The following is a 23,522-nucleotide window of genomic DNA, read 5'->3' as shown; positions in this document are numbered from 1 at the left end:
GGCAGAGTTACCAACGGTAACGCTGCATGTGGGTTCCAAGTGTTGCAGCCTGTCATAGTGCAATCTTCCTTTGAAATGTGTGTGTGTGTGATTCAGAGTGTATGTGATCTATGAATCTGTGTGAAGGTGAGCCAGGGGTTCTCCTGACCAGAGGCATGTCTGACTGATGTGTGAGGGCTTGTGTGGGTGTGTGCGCACATGCATGTGTGTGAGCGTGTCGTGCCCCGCCTCTTATCGGATTTTTTTTTCTCTGTGGGGTTTTCCATCATATGTGTCCTCTATCACAGATTTTCACTTAGTTAGGATCGGGCTGGAACAAACAATGTAGTCCAGTTTTTGGCTTCTTTTCCATACCTGAGCAATGTCATATTCTTGTAGGCTCACTGTACGCGGTGCTGGACACAGGACATTTAAAATAGGTAGCAGATTATATGTTGACCAAATCTAAACACAAACCTGCCTAGTTTGCTTCAAGAATGGAAAAACTGTAAGGCAAGTTGCCACTACCACACTGTGCCTGAGATGGCTGAGGGGTTTTGTTTTTGTCAAAAGGCAGGCAGGTGTGGAGGTGATCCCTGCTGGTAGGTAGCTCCAGAAAGCAGTGCCCACACAGGCCATCTTCCTGCGGTCGACAACACACGTGCGCACACATGCAACATCACACGCGCTGTCATTCATCGCCTCTCTGTGCGTGAGATTAATGGTGCGAGTGACTCAGCTGTGGTGAATTCAGACAAAACAAATCTCTTGCCCAACGCTCACAACAGATATACAGCTTTTGACTAACAAATGATTCCACCTCTCATGACCCCTGAGAGACCCAAGAGTGGCAGTGCTCACACCTTTAGACACATCTCATATATATTTGAACGCTATCAAAGAATTCCAAAATCCAAAAATATAAACATTATGGATCAGTTCTATGCAACTTTTAAAACTGAATGTTCCTTAAGTTGGGCATTTCTGGATTTTCTGAAAAAAGGTTCATTTGTTTTGAATGTACATTTATGTGCATGAAAAACTAATGAATGTTTGCAATAAATCAACAAGGCGAGAACATTTTGAATAACTCAAATAACATTACCGCCAGTCACTAGTTGATGAACGTCTTCATCAAGCCGTCAGCTATTAAAAGTTAGCCCATTTTGTAGGTAAATGTAATTTCCATTAGATGGGTGGGGGCGGTGTCAATAATGTTGAGTATGTGTTAAATAAATATTGTAAATGTCTAAGTCAGTGAAGAGAGGTCTAAACGTCTTTTGGATGCTCTTAAACACTCAACGGATCCTTATTTTATTAATGGCACTCGTTTTATTGTCACTTGGCACACATTCTTTCTCTCCCTCTCTCTCTCTTCACTCTCTGTCTCTCTCTCCCTGGGTGGAAGTAATTAAAGCAAGTGAAGCTAAATTGAAGTGTATTGAACTCTTCTCTCGCACGCTCCCACTCTGTCAATAGATCACCCGCCAAGCTATATCGACCTCAAGCAAAGACTGCAAAACACTCCTCTCTGCTGTGTCTGCATGAGTTTGTATGTTGGGGGGGGGTTAAAGATTTGTGCAGGACAATTTTCACCACAGTAATTTCCTCACCGCTCTGCCTCGTGTCTTTATCTTGTGGGAGGTGTAATGATTTTTCAACCGAATAAAAGCATTGCACTTCCACATATCACTGGATTAACGGATCAATGGAACAGCATTCCGTTGTCATCTGTGTGCCTGCACAATCCATATGGTGGAGCTCGAGCAGTCATCATAAACACCCAGTGAAACCTCAGGTGACTGCACTGCGCCAGCCCGTTTACTGATGCGCAACAAGAACAAACATGAGAGCTGCGCTGCAGTGGAATTAGCAGGGGAGAAGGAAAGAATAGGGTTTTATTGAATATTCATCAGGAATTCCCCTGAAGGTCTTGACATGACAAATGTCTCTCCAACATGCCAAATGGCAAAGGAGAAGAACGCGTCTGCTGTTGTCGAAATGCCGTTTTCCTTGACTTGATGTGAATTCAATCGGAGTTGAATTGATTATTTCCCTTTGGGGATCAATACTAACAGGGTTTGCTGACTCAGGTCCCCCGCTGTGATTTGACTGAGATCCTTTGGACCATTTTCTACTGAATGATGTTAATTCGTGACCGTTGAAATGGTTTTCTTAAGATAACACAACAAATAGTAGAGCGCAGTTGTGCAAAATGGAGGTTTGAATAAAGCATGGTGGTTCATTCCACCATGCTTTATTAAAATAAAAATAAAAGTATACAGGTGCAACAGGTAATAAATAAGGGTACCAATAATGATAACAAAATAAGGGTGGTTATTGTGCCTGGCGGAGAAACGTTTGTGACAAAAAATGAAGAATAAAATAAAAAGACGGACTTGGACCAGCTTTTGTCTTTATTAAATTTTATGGACATTATTATGTCAGTGTGACAGCTGAAGCCTCGTACTCTGAATTGAATGGGCCAGAAAATAAGAATGGCAATATTTGCATGGGGAATATTGGGTACTTGAATACATTACAGAAATAAAACGTTTATTATTATTCGTATTTTGTAGTTTTAATATATTGTCCGTTGGAAAATGAAGATCGGAATTTATAGGTTCATTGTTGTTAATGTTATGGAAATTGGAGCATCCAGATTTTTTTTTACTTGACGGTCGTAGTGAAAATAGTGTCCCTGTGTTTGAGATTAAATTCTGCATTTTCTGTTTGTGTTGTGGCAATCCCCGAAAGATTAGAGGTGCAATGCAGGCAAATTAAAATCAGAAGTTGCAATAGTGTTCTGTCATTGATATGACATACATAATTCTACTCTACACAATTTTTAGCAAAAAAAACGAGCACTTGGGAATACCTATTTGAAATGGCATCAACAGTGATCGGAATGAAACATTGAGTAAGAAATGCAAATGGCATGTAAATACCCTTAATTCGTGATTATATCATAAAAATAAATGTATTGGTTTTCATAAGCAAGTCCACTAAAACACTCCTGGATTTTTCTACAGATTTGTGAAATATTTTTGATCCTACGACTTAGTTTTTCTTTCCAAGTTCAGTGAGGTACAGCATCTGGCATACTCTCTACTGAAACCATAACTTATCACATCATGCAAAAGATATGTAAAAGAGAACATTAGAAGAGCCAGGTGCCAAGTGTAGGAATGAATACAAGACCATTTGGGAACTATATTTTGCAAATTCCTTTGACAACATGACAACCAAGCATCTCCTGTTTGCATCAAATCCACCTGTTTTTTTTTACTCTTATTTTGATCCTTCATCTCAGAGGCTGAATCCACGCTGAGGTGGCCCAGCTGTGGAGCACGGAGCCAGCACATGTTTGGACAGGAACATCCACACAACCTGTGATTTATCGCCGTGTGTACACATTCTCGCACACACGTATACTCGCACGCACAAACCGCAAAGACACAGTGACAGGTGTGTTTTGCATACGGCTTGGAAGCACCGAGACAAGATCAGTTGCTCTATGCGGTACGTGTGTAGTAGTGTTCCCACACTGATGCTTGAAGTCAGGTGGGCTTCCACATTACGAACATCTTTGAAGGTGTGTTTATGCATAGCACACGCAAACACACACACACACACACTGACCAGCTGTTTTTCTCTTGCACAACACTTTGATGTCTATACTTTGCCATTCTATCCTCAGCACTTGCAATCTCCTCGTCGATCTTCCTTCCACCAGTCAATGTTGTTATAACTCCCGAAGAATCGGAAAGAAACTCAATTGTTATTGTGCTACCCCAACAGTCACAGCTGCAAAAAAGTGCCGTACATACTATATTTATGAAGATAAAACAATTGTAAATAACCAAACAAAATGTATTCTTCAATCACAGCACACATCATCACATTAGTGCTTTGCAGTTTTGTTCCCTCTTGTAATTTGAAGCTACTAATGGCTAAGAGAGGAGCTTCTCCATTGATGTCTACGAGGGAACTGGGATCTAGGGGGAAAAAATATTTGTGTGTTGATTTCTCAACGTTGGTAAGCAAGCATGCTACTTTTTCATCATGGAGGATGTCAAAGTATTTGGATTATAGCCTCCCGTAAAAACAGGACTATGTATTCAGCTCATTGACTCACCATTTTTGCATTCCCCCCCCCCAAACCATCTTTCCCTCATCTCTAAGCTGTCAAGACCTTCTAGTATTACCGTCGTCTGTTTTTTTTTTTTTCCCAGCAGGTGGATGCCCATTTGGTCTCTCACCACATCATACACCTGATACATGCTAGCACCCCAACAAACAATCACTCCACCCTCCAAGTCACCCTTAAAGACCCCGAGTCCCCCTCTTGCCTGCAAACCACCTGCCTGCTTTACACATGGACTTGCAACAGGAATGAAGGATCTTATTGTTGTCATCAGCCCTCCCCCCCACCATGTGTATGTTATGTGTATTTTCTTTCTGTCTATGGAAGCCATCACTGTCTGGTGTTCCCTTTGTCAGCACTATTTCTATTGGAACGCCACATTCACCTTTGAAGCCCGCCCCCGACCTTTATTGACCTCTCCGTTGCTTTGATTTCGGCGGACCAAGGACATTTCCTTTTACTTAACATCATCCGAAAGCTGTTCGCAATTCCTTATAAACGTGCTTTGCATGCTTCGATCTTCTGCATGGACTGCAGAGTCAATTTCTGCTTCTGCGATGTCAATGGTGTCTCTCCTGCGCTTATTTTAAAGGGAATGTGCCCCTTTCATTGGCCAGGAGGTCAGTTGGCTGTGTTCACTCCCACAACGGCGCAAGTGCTCCATTCTAACTCTGTGAAAACCTCAAAAAGACAGAAAACTCCACCCATGTGCACAGTTAGACTGCACATGGCGCTAGACTTGCACTGGGCACAAAAATAGGGCCTTCTATATTTTCTTCCAGTGGAATTGATTCTTTTCGCCAAGTTTGCTGATCAGCACCCGTAAACGGTGTCAAATCCAACCAACCTTCTTGTTTGCAAAAAATAAACACCAGAACTAAAGCCCGCTACATTGTTGCCTCTCACTTTTTACTGCACGTCACCAATGTGCCGAAAGAGCCAAGTTGCTTTGAAAGCCCACGTGCAGAATAACAAGCCTTCCACTTGCATGCTGATGATAGTTTGACTTGGCAGCTTGAAGGACAATGAAAGGAAACCTGTTCATGCCCTTTTACTACATTCACAAACAGCAGTAAGTAACGCCTCTGCAATATACATCTGGGGCGTTAAGATGGCAGTATAATTCTCCTTCCTGTTTAGTTTTCAGGGACATTTGTAAGTATGTGAAAATTGGATCACTACCAAGAACACACATACACTTTGAAACTAAGTGACCAGCATTGACAGCAGGTTATGTCAGGGATCGGAATGGAGCAGGGCAACCAAATGCAGCTTGGACCAGGGTTTATTGAGGGAAAAGGTAGTTAGAAGAGAGGATAAGGGGAACAGACAGACAAACTAACATAACGACTTAACAAAACAACAACATGACCGACCGACAAACTGGCTCACCAAAAGAGAAACTGACAAAGACAAGAACCAAGAAACAAGAAGACATGAGACGACATCAACGATCCGACGGGAGTGAGGGGCAGACAGGACTTAAATACAAGACAGGTAACAAGAGGCAGGTGATCACGCTGATCGTGGGCAGAAACAGGAAGGGAGGGGCAACGCCAACAGAAACCATGGTAACTTATAGACATAATAAAGCAACCGGGGACGAGACGTGACAGGTTACTGGCATCATCAATCATCATATACTTGTCAATGGAAATCTGTGCTCTTGTGATCTGGCATGCCATCAATATCACCTATGTGTGTGTTTTTGTGTGTGAATGTGACCAAGTGAACACACACAGGGTCAGTTTGATGGATTGGCCCTGTAGTGTGTTCTGTCCCGATTATTGACAGGAAGGTAGCATGAAATATTAATAGTGTAGATTGCATCTATGGTGAATGAAAGTGAAACGACGGCAGAGGCAAATGTTTAAAAAGGCTGGACCTGAAAAGCAAGCGTGGAATTTTTTTTGAACTTTTACAGAAAACACACCCTTTCTACAATTCATTTCAGAAAAAGAAACAAAAGTGAAATTGATAAAGACAATTAGAAAAGAAAAGCTTTGCACAGTTAAGTCATTTTCTAATGTGTTTCCATAAACATCTCAATTTCTTTAGGTGCTTGAGTATTTCTTAAAGCAACATCTAACTTTTGCGCACTTTTTATTTACAGCGTACAAAAAACGACTTACACTACTGTGCCTATTGACAAAGTCCATCCATCCATCCATCCATCCATCCATGCATCCATCCATCCATCCATCCATCCATCCATCCATCCATCCATCCATCCATCCATTTTCGGAACCACTTCGTATACTTTAAACTTCACTCGCAACTCAGCGCATGCCTATTATTTGCAGGATGTGTGCATGGAATATATGACTGATGTAAACTCGACTCTAAAGGGATGAAATTGATTCGTAAGGGTGACAGCAAGTTGGTTGTGTTATGTTGCCACCTCTCGTCCGGATGTGGCATCTCACGAGACAAACAGTAACCATGGTTACATGATTACTGTAGGTAATCAAGTGAAAGTCCGACACGTATGCAATGTATAGAATTGACTTTTGCACATATAGGTAACGAACAAGCTCCAGGGAGTCAATTTCATGTGACTCTTACAATCGCTTACTGCACGCAGCCAATGGGGCACCACGTAAATTAGTTGATTGGGTACACCAGCCGCCGTTGTCCGACTTAAAAATGTGCCCACTGCTGTCAAGTGACTCACTATTGATCGTTCGAAACACGTCAAACGAGCTCATCCTGCAGTTATGGCGTCCGGTATGACTCCCAGGAATACACCTGCCGACCGCATCAATAAATTCAAGAACAGGGGCAAGGATCCGGCCGTAAGTTTGAATCGCTCATGGGTGTGAGATAAGCGTCAAGCGATAAGAAAAACTAACCTGTCCCGTTGTTTGTTTGTGTGCAGAAACTCCGGGAAAAGAGGATGACGGAGCACGTGCAGTTGCGCAAAGCTCAAAAGGATGAGAGCTTTATGAAGAGAAGAAGCATCACGCTGTCTTCCCTGCCCAGCGAGGATACGCTTTCTCCTACATACGTCTCCGATGACCAGGTCAGCTGGTGAGCACATGACGGTTCGGAAAGGCCGGGGTTGGCCTCATGCTGCTGATCTGAACACTTTCTTGCAGGTTTGCACTTACAGCTTTGAGGAAATCCTGAAAGATGTCAACTCTGACTGCAGGGAAGATCAAATTCGGGGCTGCCAGGCTGCCAGGTGAGCAACACCTTTTCATGGGGAATATGCTATTCTCCTAAAGCATCAAGCAGAGAAGCTGCTAAAAACTGCTATGAGCACCGTTTTTAGGCAATATGCATTTTATCCGTTTTAAAAGCGATAACATTTTTAATATGCTCCTGAGCAGAAAGCTACTTTCCCAAGAGTTGAAACCTCGCCTGAAGGAGGTCATAGATGCTGGGCTCTTAGCCCGCTTTGTGCTCTTCCTGGGTATGGAGGACGAGCCCAGTCTGCAGTTTGAAGCCGCATGGGCGCTGACCAATGTCGCCTCTGGAACGTCTTGGCAAACAAAGCAGGTGAAAGTACTGCAGCAGCACCAGTAGGAAAAAAATGGCATAAATGTAACTTTTTTTTTAAAGAACAGGGGCTAAAATGATCTATTTCGGTACACAGGTGGTAAAACATGGTGCTGTACCCAGCTTCATTTCTCTGTTGGCCTCCCCACATTTGCACATCAGCGAGCAAGCGGTATGGGCCCTTGGTAACATTGCAGGTGATGTGCTGAATTTACTGTCACATAAATCTACATGTAGTCTAACGAGAATTTGAACAGAAGTGTAGTTTGTGATTTTACAAGTTTAACACTCTAGATGATTAGGCTTTCCATGTACCAAGAAGAATGTTTTCAATGCTGCTGTTTTTCCTTTCTACATAACTTGCAGGTGATGGTCCAACTTACAGAGATGTCCTCATTGAATGCAATGTGATCCCTGCCTTATTGGCACGGGTCTCCCCAGAAACTCCTGTAAGTCGCTGCTGCTGTTAGCTTGTACATAGTTCTTTACCATTTCTGGGAATCAGGTGTTCCTGTAGTAAACTGGGAAAGAGCTTGGCCTCAAACTATTCTTAGCATCTAAATTGTAGCAATTTGAAAATCTAATTCTCATTCCTTTCAGGTTGGGTATCTACGCAACCTTACATGGACTTTGTCAAACTTGTGCAGAAATAAAAACCCATTTCCACCCTTGTCTGCGGTCCAACAGGTAAGTCGACGTTGCGTTTGTGTAAAGCTTTCTGAAATGTACTAGGAAATACGGTCTCAATTATGTGGCAAGATCACATATCTTGGACCTTCCTTTCAATTTTGCATTTTTTTTTTTAAACCTAATACACACTGATACATTATCAGTTAACGTTAAACTATTTGTACGTGTGGATTTCAAAAACTACAAATCAGTGCTCAGCAGTTACACAAAAGTAAACTAATGCATGGACTGATTGTCTTAAAATGAGAAGTTGTCAATGTGAGGATAAAACTGTTTAACTCCTGCAGGTGCTTCCTGCATTGATCCAGTTTCTCCATCTTAGTGACAAGGACATCTTGTCAGATGGATGCTGGGCAATCTCCTACCTGACGGACGGTACCAATGATCGTATTGCTATTGTGGTCAAAACGGGTATTGTCCCTCGGTTAGTGGAGCTCCTAAGCCACACTGAGCTGACTGTCGTGGTAAATAAACTTGTCACAGTTTGGTCTAATCGTTAATAGTTTGGCTAACCTTTGTCCTTTTCAACCTGTTATATTTGAGACCCCTGCCCTTCGTGCCATCGGAAACATAGTGAGTGGCTCAGATCTGCAGACGCAGGCGGCGATTGATGCTGGTCTTCTTGGCATACTTCCGTGCCTCATGAATCACCCAAAGGCCAATATACAAAAAGAAGCGACATGGGCCTTGTCAAACATTGCAGCCGGACCATGTCAGCAAATCCAACAGATCCTCACATGTGGTCTTCTCCCTCTTTTGGTGGAAAAACTTAAAAATGTAAGTGATACAAATGTCACAATCTGCATTTCAAACAATTTAAGGTCATAAATTGGCAGCTAAGTCATGTTTTGTTTCCTAAAGGGAGATTTCAAGACTCAAAGGGAGGCTGTGTGGGCAGTGACAAACCTGACCAGTGGGGGCACTGTGGAGCAGGTAGTAGAGGTGGTGCATAGTGGGGCGCTGGAAGCAATAATCAAGCTTCTGCAAGTTAAAGATGCCAAAATCGTTCTAGTCATATTGGATAGCATCAACAACATTTTTATGGTGAGACGTATTGCTACATGTGACTTGGTATGATCACTTGGAGTCTGACGTGTTCTGTTAATTACTGTTAAGGCTGCAGAGAAGATTGGTGAGGTGGAGAAACTCAGCGTGCTGGTTGAAGAGGTGGGAGGACTGGATCACATTGAAAGTCTCCAGAACCATGAAAACGAGCATGTGTACAAGGCAGCGCACAAAATCATTGAGAAGTACTTTGTGGATGTAAGTCAATGAATAGTGTGGATGTATTAATGAATGTTTAGCATAATTCTTGGTGATGGACAGATAGAAAAGACTGCCTTAGTTTATGTCATGAAATTTACAGCTGCACTTGTTTTACCTTGCTTTTCTCTTTAACAGGCTGAGATGGAGAGTCTGGTTGATGTCCCAAAGACAGGAGATTCTGTGTTCTAGAAACTCCCTGACACTCTCAAAACGTTTTAGACTACTGTGACTTATAAATGAATAAAACATATTTTCATACCAAACTGAATGTCTATTTCTGATGTCATGTGCCACAAACGCTAAGTGCCCAATGTAGTCTGGTAACTTGGAGTTGAAAATAACTTATGCAATTTGCAATTTAAACTGTAATAGTTTAAGTACACAAGTCTCAAAAATGAGCCAGTTTCACCTTGATCGCTCAGAACACAGGGGTTAAACTCAAAGCCCGGGGGCCAGATACGGCCCGCCACATTTTGTGACCCGCGAAGACAAATTGTGCATCAAATTCATGTGTCATTACTCATTGCAAACTATCTTTACTTTTAATTCTTGTCTGATTTGTAGCTTTTACTGTATACAATGAGGTGCTGATACATTTATTTGGGTTGACAGTCATCATGGCACTCCGTAAGAAACTATGACTACAATGCGGCCCGCAAAAAAAAAAGTTTGACACCCTTGGCTTAGAATCTCTTGATCCATGTGGTAATTTGACAGATTCACTCTATAGACATGTTAAGTCACCCATGAACAGGTTTGAGTGCATTTGTTGGAAAAGGACAAATTCAAAATTTACAATAACATTTTAAGTTGCTGACCTTGGGTACCTACAGCTGATTATGTTACATCGCTGACTTAACATGTTCACAATTTTTGCAACTGAGTTAAACTAAAGATGATGCAAATTATGTATATACTATTTGCAGAATATCAAAAGTATTCAAAATCATTTTTCTGTGTTTAACAATCATGCTACATGGAAATGGGAGATTTTTAATATGAAACATTTATTCAATAAAGATAACTCAATGTAGCAAGTTCCAAAACATACGATACATACAATTACAACTATCTTAAATTCTTTAGTAAAAACATTTTCAAATGAATCCAATTTGTGGATTTACTCCATATAAATCATCTGCATGTGAAGTGGGATGTTGTAGTCATGGAAATGGTGGACTTAGGACTTAAGTTGCTTAGATCAGTTGCTTACATTTTGGTTTCAAATAGAATTCAGAAAACTTTCAAATGATATGGAGAGGAGTTAATGGAGTTTGTCTCTTTAAGGAGAATTGGAACGTGTGCTTCTGAGCTAAGGCATCAAATTGTACAAACTTACATCTTTTCATAGTTGAGTTCATGACCGCAGGTCGTGCAAGTTTTCTTGTAGAGGTCCTCTTCCAGATCAACCACCACTTCTGGTCCATATTCATGTTGATGAACGCTAGTGTCTTTAGTCCACATGCTGCTCCTCACTGCCCGGCGCAACTCTGTCAAAAAAAGAAATGTATTAACAAGTTGTTCAGCCTGCACGTTGAGGTGCTCCATGCTAATCTACTGCTCAAGCATTAAACTGACCTTTAACTTTCTTGTTGAACCGTTTTTGTTTCTGCACTTCTCTGTTTTCTTCCCTGGCCTCCTTGGCTTCCTCCAGCGCCGCCTCCGAACCCCACACCTCCATACATCGCTTCTCAACATGTATTTTAAGGTAGAGTTTCATGTCCCCCCAGCGTGGGTTGTGAGGGTTTTTCCTCAATATGAACTTGAGTGGAGGCTCCCGCTTGTCCAGGTCACAGTCCTTCAGAAGATAGTTCTGCTTGGCCTCAGTTCTGGAGATTAACTTGTGTTTGTCGCTGCTGTCCCTGAAGAAGAGAAACTGTCAACTTTTTATTTAGATTAGTGGAGTGCATAGAAGATATTGCAAAGAAAAAACTGGACTTCTGCTTTCAGTGTCAACTTGGTCTCATATCTAAACATGAACAGCATGATGACGATAACTGTTTAAGTGTCAAATCTAACTGAACAAGGAATTGCATGGGTCAACCTGTTGCAAATGTTTCAACTCCTTGCGAGATACCAAAACAAAAGGTTAGAGAAGACTGTGGTAAAGTATTTTACAGTCTAAAGGTCAATTTACCTGCACTTCTCACACACAGACAGGTCAAAGCTGTTGCTGAGGTAGGAATCCATAAAAGGTTTTTGACAGTCGTCGCAAAACAGGTATTCTGGCTCAATAACCGGAGCTGCAAAACAATACAGGTCATGAGAATAAAAAATGAACATCTAAACATGCAAAGGTACCTACCTGGCTGCTGCACCACTTTATTGGTCTTCTGCGTCTCCTCCGAACCCTCCTCTTCCTCGATGAAAAAGCCCCCACCAGAGTCAATTGTTTTGCATACTTTGGCAGAAGTCGCGCCCTGCTCTCCGGCCATAGGGCGGCTCGCTATCCTGGCTTGTCGGAGCATCAACGCCCGCTGTCGATTCCTCTCGATTTTAGCCCGCATCGCAGCAGACAGTTCGGGTTTGGGACATTCTTCAACGACGGGACCGTCGGTAACAAGCACCCCCGACGACCCAGAAGAATCCATATCGCTCGTTGCAACCAAAATTAATCAACGAGAGATTAACAATATTTCTACGCGGATACAACCAAAGTCCAGAAGTACACTTTCCAAGATTCCACTGAGTCGAATGATTAAGCACGGTAACAAATGTTACGTGCCACCCCTATTTAGAAACCAGACATAACGACGTGTCTACGTGGCGGCCATATTGGCAGGGGCGAATTTTCCATTCAAGGCAATGCACATACGTTGAAATCAATTTCATGATATCTGCTTGCTATTTGTCGACGTCAAAGTGTGTGCAGTCAGTAATGCACATTAAGGAAATACAGGCGCTCCATCAAAATTTACCTTGAGGTTATTCCCAGTTCTTGTTGACGCGATTGTACGCAACGCGTTGTGTGCAACCGCACAACGTGCCGTCATTCTTGTTCATTCAGTTTTGTTGTCCAAACATTAGCAATGTGCAGGACACATTTGCCCTTACTATCTTAGCGTTACTGAAAGCACGCATTTCAAAAGTACCGCATCGCATTTACCTATGTTTACATTTACGGGTTCATTTTGCGTCTTCTTCGTTTTACTTTAGCGTAGGTGCTTTACTCATTACTGCCACTCTATGGTATATATGTGGACTGAATATGACGAGGTATACTAGTGCATTATTGTATATTTTAAATACAATAAACAGTGATGATAACCAGCAGATTTGGAGAAGGAAGCTATTCCCCATTCATGGTCTTACTAAAGCGCTATGTTTGATTATCGGGATGATTCATTTGCAAAAATTGCCATTTGTTGTGTGATGTGACTTTTGCTGCATAAAAAAAACAACTGCTACTGAAATTTAAAATAATCTCCGTCTAATCTGAAAATACTCATTCAAGGTGGATTTTGTATTTGTATAATTGATTGTGTTAAAAAAGACCTGCACATATTTAACACAAAATCCCAAATTGCTGTTTATAGTTCAGCATTAATTTATTTAGTCATGTTTTATACAGTAAATTGAGGAATTACATTTTTATACATTGTTATACACGATTCAAGTAACAAACGAGAAGGATTCCATGCTTGCATGACAGTAAAATGGAAATTTACAACAGCAAAAAATGTTGGTCAATGATGGATGAACTCTTGCAGGTATTTTTGCAATGGACACGTGCCCACTCACTGATAATCATCAAAGCAACAATTTAAAATATTACTGCATAAAGCTGACTCCCGAGAATAGACATTGAATTGACTATGATTACATACAGGAGTTTATATACAGTGTTGTAATATAGACCTATATATTTTTACAATTATACACATAAATGCAAAACAGAACATATATTATCTGAGTACATTTTATATCGTTGGAGAGAAGAGATGTGTATCTGTAGTGTTGTTGTTTGGAATAGATAGCAAGATATGTTTGTCTAAATAGGTACTACTTCTAGATTGTTAACCAGAGAGAAAAGAGAAACACACAAATAAATGCAGATGAATATGAAAGAAAAGTTTGTGAGTCTTGGAAAAATCTAAAGGGAAAAAAAAACACAGTTTGCAGCACCTCACCAACTGACACGTGGACTATAGAGGACGTGTATCATGTGTTGTTAAAATTGCACTGAAAAAGTTGTCACACAAATTTGTACTTGAATTACAAGATCAAATGCAGCAGCTGGTGTGTTATTCAGGAACTGCCTTTAGCGGACCTGTAATTATTGAGACAATATTCAATGATGATGAATGAATGACTTACCACTTACTGTACGTAGATCCCGTAGATCTGGATTATTCAGCTAAGTGCTATAAGGTACATTTTTTAAAACGTTTTAGCCTGAATTCCAAGAGAAAAATGTGACACATTTCACAGGCATGTTTTTTTTTTAAGTCTTTCTCAGAAGATTTGAATATTGTTACAACTGGTGGAGTGCTTTCTGTAGATTTCTGTAATTTTCTTTCTAATCTTCTGCAACAATTCTCTCCATCGCTTCCTGTGGCCCATGTTTACTGTGGTCCACTTCATGTCGCCAAACGGCACAGTAACGTGATATAATTACAAGACTCGATATAGTTACAAGTAAATTACAAGTATATTTACAAGTTTGAAGACACTTGCTTTAGAGAACATACTTTGGTTGAATGCTCAAATTATTTTCAATCCTTTCTAGGGGTAGAATCATTTTGGTCCAGGCCTGTTTCATGAGTATTTTTTTTTAATAATTCTGTTGAACCACAGTAGCATAGCCGAGGGGGGGCATTTTTTTTTCATATCAGGGGGCTGCCATTTTGTCACTAGCTGCTGAAAGAAAATGACGGCACCACAGTCAAGTAAAAATGTGTATACTGTTCTGAGAACAGCTTGTGTTTGTTCATGAAATGAATGAATGAATGAATGAATGAATGAATGAATGAATGAATGAATGAATGAATGAATGAATGAATGAATGAATGAATGAATGAATGAATGAACGAACAGTAACTGTGCAAATGATTCTGATGAACTACATTGATGATATTCACGCAGTGCATGAAATAAAACATTTGAACATCTAGCTTTCACACAAATAAAGTGTCTCTTTTTTCTCTTCCATGATCATTGGAATCCCCTCCAGAGCTTTGCAACACAAATCATGTCCACTTCAATCCTCTTATTATAAATCACATAAAATAACTTCGGGTTGAAGAAATGTTTTTCGCACAAGTAATCATCGCTGATGATGAACCTTGCTTGACTCATCAGGATCAGTCATTGTTCATGTAAATTTTCCATTAGTCCCTTGAAGGATCCCTCAAAACGGAGCCTCAGGGCTGAAATCAAGTTATTAAGTGGCATCAATGTAGCCAAACATGCTCCTCTCTCAGACCGTTACAGGGCACATAATAACTTTGTCCTCCAGCAAGACGCTGACGATGAGGAAAACAAAGTAGAGCAGGAACATGAGGAAGCCGAGCAACTTGCTCATCCTCCACTTACAGGCCGCAATGGAGATGATGACAAAGAGGAGCATGAGGAAGAGGAGGACGATGGCACAAAAAAGGCCGTTGCTGCTCACCTCCACCGGCTTGAAGTCATTGATGAAGTTGTAGATGAGCCAAGGGAACGGCAGACTAGTGGGACAGTTAAAGTACACTCATGAGCTGGGGGGCAGTGGGTCATATCTTATCTCATTTCAACCTTCCACTTACCCCACAGTAATGTCAAAGATGTTCGAGCCTACTGAGCTGGACACAGCCATGTCACCGAGACCTTTTCGGGCCACGATCACACTGGTGATGAGGTCAGGGATGGAAGTGCCCGCTGCTAGAATAGTCAGACCCATGATCTCCTCTGTGATCCAGAATGTCTCTCCAACCTGCAAAGTTTCTTTTTTTTTTACAATGTGTCCTTTGAGAGGACCTCAGGGGCTGAACGTTAACATACAGTCATGATGCTATGGCTTCATCTTCCTTTACTTATTAATATGAGCCAAAGACAACTGGGATGTACTCCCGATCACCCGTGACCTCAATGATGACAAGTGGTATTGACCTTCTAGGGCGTGATGGCTCTCTTCATGTCTGTCTTTTGCATTTGCACCATTAAAATAGAGTTGCGGGTGGAACTGGCTGTGGCTCAAGGCAGATTAGCCAGGGATTACCAGCAGAGGTCATATATTTAACACCCTGCTACCAACTGTATGTAGCTCTAAAATAGACGGGAAAGAATAGAAACAAAAAACCTTCGCGTGTGTGGGTGAGTATGTATGTCAGTTACCTGATGTGCCCACCACACCATCAAATAGGAGAAGAAAGCAATCCAACTGATAGCGCCAATAAAGGTGATGGGGAAGAACTTTTCTGAGGTCTGAAACAAGCAAAGAGGATACAAGTATAGATTGAGTTCATTTTCCTGACAGTAAGGTATGATGTAAGTGCATGTCAGGACACATTTTTTATAGCCATGCATGTGCATGTTTGCGTGTGGATTTTCACCTCTCTCCTGACATCAGGCAGTGTGAGCCAGAGAGGAAAGACAATCGGGAGGATGATGAGGTAAATGATACGTTTCCTATTGGTGTCAGGCCAGGCCAGACTCAGAGGCTGATCTTCATCTTCCTCCTCTTCGCCACCCTGATGGAGAGCCCATTTACTATACTGTATTTTCTGTTCACATTTCACAGCTATATTTATTTGTTTAAAGATTCATCACGAAGCAAGGTGCCGACACCGTACCTCTTCTCCTATGACACCGTTCATGGGAGGCGTGACTTCCACTGCGACCTTAGTACTGGTAGGAATGGTTTTAATTGCTTGAGGAAAGAACACAAAGAATAAAACATGTATTTAAAGAGAGAAAGAGGTGAAGCTTTGTGTTGTATCTGGGTTAGGGTTTACATATCTACCAATACTGACAAAGAATAATAATTAATTACATGCAAGAAGACTAAATCAGGTCAAAATCATAAGATTATATACTGCGGGTTCGAATCTGGACTCCGGTCTTCCTTTAGGCTTTAAATTGTCAAAGTCAACTGTGACAAGAAAATGGATGGATTGGAATTGAATAAGACTGTAACTCACCAACACCGTTGGCACTGGCAGCCAGATCTTCTTTACATTTCTGTTTTGCCATTTTGTGAAGGATCGATGCTTTCTCTTTGAATCGTCCTGAAATCCGTACAAGAAAGTTTTGTTTTGTGGTTGCATTGGTGCGTTACGGGAAGAAGTCTTGTTGTTGATACTTATATATTACGACCTGGAATTGTCTTGTTGAAATGTTTGAGCGCAAGTATCAGTATTTTGTTTAAACACACCTTCATTACTCAGAGGGTCCAGCGTGTGTATCATAAGCTGGAAAATGCTGTTTCTCATCAGTGAGTTGTGCAGTGAAGCACAGCTACCTTCCCTCTGTAACCTTGGTTTGGCCTGTAAAAATACAAATGGGTCATAATATTCTTTTGGGGAAAAAAAAACTTTGCACACAACAAAGCCGACTCACCATCAGTTTGTTCTCATCATCTGCAGCAGGGGGGTTGACCTGTAAGAGAAAAACAGAGGGAAAACAATGTTTGTGTCTACTCCCTCCAAATATTTACACAATTCCTAGTATTTGTTCGGCATATCTGACCATACCACGGAGGGACACTGTCACGGATTGGGGCGCCATGAAAAAAAAACAACCTACAAAACATTTTTGATACATCCATGCCAAGAATGACAGGAAGAAGAATTACATGTTTGTTCTTCAGATGGCATCAAGTCCAAAAACTTCTACCTGATGCCTTTCATATATTAGAGACAGTCTTGGCTTGCTTTTTGTCCCTTGCTGGTAATTTCTGTATTATACTATGTGTTGCGTAAAGTCAGTGCACTTTGATTTTGTGTTGCACACCACAGGTGGAACACAGATTCAGATTCATGACCCTATTCATGCCCAGCACATGTCTAGCGATGGGTGGACGATGTAAAATTGGCCAGAGTGATCACAAATCTACAGTGTGAAGTGACCTTTCTACATGATTGTTCGTCAACCTCCAAATTCACCCAAATTGTATAACAACACTTGTGCCGCAAATTAGACTCGCTCCAAGCTGGTTAAGGTCTAGTCTACTTTCAGCCACCAAATTATTGGAGCCTATAAAATAAAAAGCCCTCAGTCCACAGTCTGGTCTGCCAAATTCCCCAAAACAGTAAAGCAAATTACAGCAGGATAAAAATGAAGATGCACCAGTTTTTACGGCGAGCACACGTGCGCTCTCTACAAAAATAAAACCTTCAGAGAGAAAGAAGCGCAAAGAGTGCTGCAAGTCTTGAGCTGGTGTCCAGCTAGAATCTCATTTGTTCGCAAGTGTGACAGTGATTGATCTAGATATTGTTTGTGTTGGACATTTTGTACAAGTGATTGAGAGCGTGCTGGGATGTGTGTTTGCTGCCGTCACTGAAGGTAAGAAGATATTAAGGGGATAAAAGAGGATTGGTGTCTTCCGTGCTAACATTATGCAAACCAGTAGCTGCTCACTCTTTTTGCAACACAGAAACTGAAGTAGATATTAGGTTTGGTCTCCTAACAATGTCCCCAATGGTCATAACTTCAGGATGTTGTCAGTCTTAATTGTGGAGAGGTCTTCTTGCTCTCTACCCTTCTGCGTGCTGCTGTGATTCCCTCTACCACCAGAGAGCACCTGACTATTATTAGCATCTTTAATGGGATTGAAGAGCATTAACCTTTGGGATTATTTAGCGGCAACCATTACATGACGACAGGTGGACATCAAGAGCCTTGCAACGAAAATGGAAAAGCTCTTTTTGGAGGTGATGTTACGTCATCAAAAGTACAGCCGATTTCCAGAAGGCAGCAAAAGCCACACGACAATTCATCGCTTCAATATCCTCATCACGTTTCAATTTGCTGTACAATATGTGCAATTTGGGGGGAATAACTCATATCAAGACATTTGATGTTAAGGGCGAAGTGGGTTTGGAAAATCATTGAAATATACAGTATATCATTTACATCACAACATAGTAGTGATATTAATAGTTCTTCTTGAGAATCAGTTTGTTACTGGCAACTGTTGATGATCATCAGCAGGGACAGAGGGGATAATGCCACAGATTCAAAGCATTGACTAGCGACAAAGAGGTATAAATAATCTTGGTTTTGCATCAATCTTTGTTTGACCTTGTACCATGTCACACAACACAATGACACTACATAATTTAGACTTCCACCATGAAGTGATTGAACAAGTGGATGTCAAGTGATTGCCTCTGTGAGTGTGTTATTAATACAAAACTAATCCACGGACAGCATAAGTGACATGCAGAACAAAGCCAGCCACTGACCCAGCAGATGAACGAAAGTGAAGGGGTATCTTCACAATGTGAGATAGAAGACAAAATGTGTTGAAAGAGGAAGTGTTGATGAGAAAGACAGTCTCTTCTGCCTTTTCTCAAACTTTAAAATACAAAGTGTGTTTATTAAATCAAAGAAAGCCAACATCATTTAGAGAACTTTCCACCTAATGTCTGCAGATAAACCAAAGTGGCATCATTTAACTCTTACAGGAGCTCCATTGTGAATCACCTGGGTTGTTCTGCAGAAAACAACACATTTTTGTCAATTTCTGTCTATGTGAAGCCCTTTGAGACTGCTTGTGATTTAGGGCTATACAAATAAACTTGACTTGACTAACACCTTGGCTCATTACCCTGTCTGGCCTCATAAAGGGCATTGCGAGAAACACAATTTCCCAGATGCACATGACAAAAGCCGCTTTTGCAAAATATTTGGTCATGACTATTAACTGTATTTGGTCACATATTTAGAGAATTTGAATTCAAATTAAAAAAAGAACTCTCATGCTAGAAACCAATTTTTGTTGGGCGTGTCATGGATTGGTGAAAATCTAGCTTTGTAACGTGTGGATGGATGGATTTATGGATGGCTAGAAAGATGAAAATCGGGTTGACTAAATGGATGTACGGTTGAAAGGAAATGATGACAGATGGATCATGTACAGTTGGTTCGGTTGTATGAATGTAATGATGGCTCCAGAAGCCAACAAATCCATTTAGTGATTGATTGATTGCTTGATTGGGTTTATAGATAACCAAAAATGTGTGGATGAAGAAATGCAGAGATGGGCGGGTAGAATTAGGAAGAGAATATGGATGAATGGATGGACAGATGGGCAGATCGATGGTGTGATAAAGGGATAGACAAGTGTATTTAGGGACTGTTCAGAAGATGGATGGATGGACGGACGGACGGCCGGATGGGTCAAGGGAATGAATGATGGATTTAGGGGCAATTCAATGAAAGTAGGGTTGAATGTGGGGAAGGATGATTTATGGAAAAGCAATGCAACAGGGTGATCGTTGGACAAACACATGGAGCGATGGATCGGTTGGACAAACAGTATGAATGGATGTATGAGTAAATGGATAGTGAGTAGAACGAACAAATGTGTTGATGAACTGATTAATGAGAATCTGGCACTTGGTGTGGATAAACGGGTGGACAGGTGAATGGGTGAAGGGAGTGACAGATGGCTTAAGGGACAAAAAGTGTAAAAAAGTCAAAAGCAGAAAACAAGTGGGTGGGTGGGTGGATGGATGGATGGATGGATGGATGGATGGATGGATGGATGGATGGATGGATGGATGGATGGATGGATGGATGGATAGACATACAGGCAAATGGACGAACAATCAAATGGACAGATAGCGAAAGAACGGTTGTGTAGGTGAAGAAACGGACATACCTTGGGTGCAGTCTCGATTATGTTCACCTGGTTGCTGCCCAGTAACCTTTTGATGACCAGTTCTACTTTGGCGTTGAACTTCATGAAAGTCACATATGTGAGGTAGCACATGAGCAGGGAAATACTTTCTGTCAGTGTGATTTCATTATCCAGAAAGAAGTAGATGAGCATGAGCAAGCCAACAATGTAGAAGGAGACGTCTCTGAACAGAGGCCACCAGGTGAGGTTCAGCACCTCTTTGGAGAAGATGGCGCACATACCGATCACAAACAAAATGTTAAATACGGCCGAGCCGACAATGGTGCCGATGCCCACGTTACTGTGGGAAACAAAGACTCCTATGACGGAGGTGAACAACTCTGGAGCCGATCCGCCCGCCGCCATGAAGGTGGCTCCTGCTACATCATCAGAGATCTCCAGCTTTTCGGTAATGACTGTTAGGGCTGGGACAAAGAATTCATCGCACACGATGGCTAAGGCTATAAACATATACAACATGCCAAACATATGAAACACCACAAAGCCTTGGCGTCTGTCCTCCACGCTAAAGTAGTCTGTAGGGTAATCCCCGTGATTCATCTCAATTTCTGATGTTTGTTGGTCACCCCCGGGGTTGGACTCGTTCTGGTGCTCCAGGAGAGTTCTTTGGGGCACCTCTTCATCTCCTGAAACCGCCGATTCAGGCTCACTGGGTACCCCCGCGGTGACAAGAGACAAGGCACTCCATGAACACACTGTGCATACCACCGCCATGCTGAAGATCAAGCCAAGAATTCGCCCCGGCCGCAGTTTCCTTTTCACACCCTGGTAGCGGTGCCTCATGCAGCTATGAGGAGGTCCGAGAAGCGGAGCAAAGCTGGTTGAATCCATGGTGTCTCGACTTCTTGTCAGGAAGTAGTCCATCATCTTTGGTTCTCAGGCAGAGTGGAAATATTTACAATCACCCCACCAAATGATGGGTCGATGGTGCTGTTGGCTCTAAGGGCGAGGATCTGACAGGCCACACTGGTTCATCGATTGGTTTGCATGTTGTTTCTCCTTTTAAATCCAATGGAGGCCCTTGAGTCGGATTCCGGGGTCCAGCCCATTTAAAGGCTTCCTCATATTACTCCCTGGACAGTGGACAAAAAAAACAACATTGTAATTATCACTGGAAGTATGAACAAAAATGTGATGAAAACCAATACAAGAGATGTTCGGTGACACAATCCTATTTTTGTGAAGATTGTAACTAATGCTCAGTTTTGCATGACACCGCCAAAGTTGAATCGATCAAGTGTGCACGGCATCATACTGAGCGCTCGAGATAACAAATATTTAAGAATAAAAAAATACTAATAAGAGTCCACAATATAAAGCAATGTAGATGGTCACCGATGCAACTACATTGACAAAAATAAACATAATGGTAAATTTCTTTAATACTGATCGTGTCAGATCTGAGCATTACTTGTGTTATACAATCTCATTAGATTCAAGTGCAATGATGTGACCCTCTATAGCAGAGACAACAAAAAAACTTAAAAGATTACACAAATTGTTAAATAATGATAAAAAAGGGTTGTGATTAGTCAATACTACCACACTTGTTTGCGCGTCCAATTAATTGGTGGTCAAAAGAACGTAGGGAATATTAGTATTAGTTATCTTACACTTGTTTTTTTTAACTTACATGTGTGGCTGAATTGTAATTAGCAAGACAAACGAGAAGTTTGTCATTGACAGCCGATAGAGAATGATAAAGCTTGCATGGAAAAAAAATACTAATAGGTTCTTTTTCTCCTACGTGATTAAATGGAGGCAAATTGACTGCATTTTCAACACCAATTTTCGGCACTTATTTTAGTGCTTGCAATCAGGGAAGTTATACTGTCCATATTCAGTGTCTGCAGCAGCCTTCTTAACATTGTGCTGGGAACCTGTGAGCATTTGACATTAGTGAAAGCTTATTAGGAGGCTCGCTAATCCCTGATAAGATATACTTAGATAAGACACACAGTCACCACACTGCTGATTGAAAAGTATGCAGTCACAAATCAAATGTCAACTTTACGATCAAAACTAAAATAACAACATAACTTTCAAACTTCATCAATTAACCCTCAATTAAGAAAAATATGATCATAGAAGCGAATGAGAAGAACAGCATACACATTCAAAAATAAAACACAAACAAATATGCATAGATAATACTGTGGCAAAGAAGAAATCCTCACCTGAGTTGGAGGTTGCTCTGCCAGTTGGCCTAAAGATGGAAAAATATTCCAGCCCCTCTCAAAAAAGTCCCGATTGAATTTCTAAAACTGCCAATGGTAAATCCTCTGTGAGATCTTCGCCACGAGAAGTTCTGAAGTGAACAAGCCGAGCGCCGACTGCCAAATGCTCCTCCCACGCTCGCTCTCTATTCCTCCCACTTAGAACCTGCCTCCCTCCTTCTGCATCTCCCTGTTCCTCCCCCTTCCATTCTACCTTCAATTCAAATCCAACGTCTGTCTTGTCTCTTTTACCGGCACCGCTTGCCACCTCACCCTGCCGCAGCTGCTCTTCATCCTCACACCCAAATCAGTGGATGTTGTCAATCTCAACCAGCTTAGAGCACAATAAAGCCGTGGCCCATCGTGTCATCAAGTCAATGGCCTGGTCATAATGGCCCAGCAGATGTAACAGCAAACTTTATCAGTGATGATTAACTAGAACAGGGATCAAATTTTTGGGAACTGAGAGCTACTTATTGGGTAGTACTGAAATGGTAAATAGCACAGAAATTTGCTCAAATCATCTTTATTTATGCATTATTGACATAATTACATTATGTTAATAACAATATTAATTTAAAAAAGTGTAACTCCAAAATTTGAAAGGTTTTCTCCCCAGACCACAGAGCACTGTAGGATTTAAATAACCTGGCCTTTTGTCTCCTACTGTTTCTATCCAATTAAACAGGAGCATACTTAATGGAGTGGCCCTCTCACTTTCACTCCCAGCAAATGGTGCTGGGGAGGGCTTAGGGAAAGATTGGCTCCATCCTGAGCCTGCCAAGACCCCCGTCAAAATCCTCTTCCATCTGGGAAGACATTAACAGTACGTAGAGGAGGACTAACCTATTTGTCCTCACTATGGATTCTCGTGTTG

At 41.5% G+C, this 23,522-nt stretch overlaps 3 protein-coding genes across 3 annotated transcripts; 1 reads left to right on the top strand and 2 right to left on the bottom strand.

Annotated features, from left to right (window-relative positions):
- Positions 1–6,855: 6,855 nt before the first annotated feature.
- On the top strand, positions 6,856–9,772 carry kpna7 (karyopherin alpha 7 (importin alpha 8)). The gene is made up of 12 exons (XM_061274936.1): positions 6,856–6,921; positions 7,005–7,148; positions 7,225–7,310; positions 7,459–7,627; positions 7,725–7,824; positions 7,994–8,076; positions 8,228–8,314; positions 8,605–8,781; positions 8,861–9,094; positions 9,179–9,361; positions 9,434–9,580; positions 9,719–9,772. The coding sequence occupies exons 1-12, from the start codon at positions 6,856–6,858 to the stop codon at positions 9,770–9,772; spliced, it is 1,530 nt and encodes a 509-aa protein (XP_061130920.1).
- Positions 9,773–10,566: 794 nt separating this feature from the next.
- xpa (xeroderma pigmentosum, complementation group A) lies at positions 10,567–12,757 on the bottom strand. Its single transcript, XM_061274939.1, has 4 exons — positions 11,889–12,757; positions 11,721–11,826; positions 11,162–11,445; positions 10,567–11,073 (listed from the first exon to the last, which is right to left on the bottom strand). The coding sequence occupies exons 1-4, from the start codon at positions 12,172–12,174 to the stop codon at positions 10,919–10,921; spliced, it is 831 nt and encodes a 276-aa protein (XP_061130923.1). The 5' UTR covers positions 12,175–12,757; the 3' UTR covers positions 10,567–10,918.
- A 367-nt stretch (positions 12,758–13,124) lies between these two features.
- slc24a2 (solute carrier family 24 member 2) lies at positions 13,125–23,175 on the bottom strand. The gene is made up of 10 exons (XM_061274935.1): positions 22,607–23,175; positions 20,391–21,502; positions 17,123–17,161; positions 16,938–17,049; positions 16,705–16,791; positions 16,357–16,433; positions 16,117–16,254; positions 15,899–15,988; positions 15,331–15,497; positions 13,125–15,252 (listed from the first exon to the last, which is right to left on the bottom strand). The coding sequence occupies exons 2-10, from the start codon at positions 21,294–21,296 to the stop codon at positions 15,003–15,005; spliced, it is 1,866 nt and encodes a 621-aa protein (XP_061130919.1). The 5' UTR covers positions 21,297–21,502; positions 22,607–23,175; the 3' UTR covers positions 13,125–15,002.
- Between the last annotated feature and the right edge of the window lie 347 nt (positions 23,176–23,522).

This window comes from Syngnathus typhle, linkage group LG3, assembly GCF_033458585.1.
Source record: "Syngnathus typhle isolate RoL2023-S1 ecotype Sweden linkage group LG3, RoL_Styp_1.0, whole genome shotgun sequence".
Taxonomy (NCBI): domain Eukaryota; kingdom Metazoa; phylum Chordata; class Actinopteri; order Syngnathiformes; family Syngnathidae; genus Syngnathus; species Syngnathus typhle.
This window is presented reverse-complemented; position numbering and strand designations above follow the sequence as displayed.

Excerpts from the sequence above, each read along its gene's own strand:
- kpna7 (XM_061274936.1), top strand. The coding sequence starts at position 6,856 with ATGACTCCCAGGAATACACCTGCCGACCGCATCAATAAATTCAAGAAC. Across the intron at positions 8,782-8,860 it reads ACACTGAGCTGACTGTCGTG|ACCCCTGCCCTTCGTGCCAT; the intron begins GTAAATAAACTT and ends GTTATATTTGAG. Across the intron at positions 9,362-9,433 it reads GCATCAACAACATTTTTATG|GCTGCAGAGAAGATTGGTGA; the intron begins GTGAGACGTATT and ends ATTACTGTTAAG.
- xpa (XM_061274939.1), bottom strand. The coding sequence starts at position 12,174 with ATGGATTCTTCTGGGTCGTCGGGGGTGCTTGTTACCGACGGTCCCGTC. Across the intron at positions 11,446-11,720 it reads TCTGTGTGTGAGAAGTGCAG|GGACAGCAGCGACAAACACA; the intron begins GTAAATTGACCT and ends TCTCTTCTTCAG. Across the intron at positions 11,074-11,161 it reads GTTCAACAAGAAAGTTAAAG|AGTTGCGCCGGGCAGTGAGG; the intron begins GTCAGTTTAATG and ends TTTTTTTGACAG.
- slc24a2 (XM_061274935.1), bottom strand. The coding sequence starts at position 21,296 with ATGATGGACTACTTCCTGACAAGAAGTCGAGACACCATGGATTCAACC. Across the intron at positions 17,050-17,122 it reads ATGATGAGAACAAACTGATG|GCCAAACCAAGGTTACAGAG; the intron begins GTGAGTCGGCTT and ends GTATTTTTACAG. Across the intron at positions 15,253-15,330 it reads ATCTTTGACATTACTGTGGG|TCTGCCGTTCCCTTGGCTCA; the intron begins GTAAGTGGAAGG and ends CTGTCCCACTAG.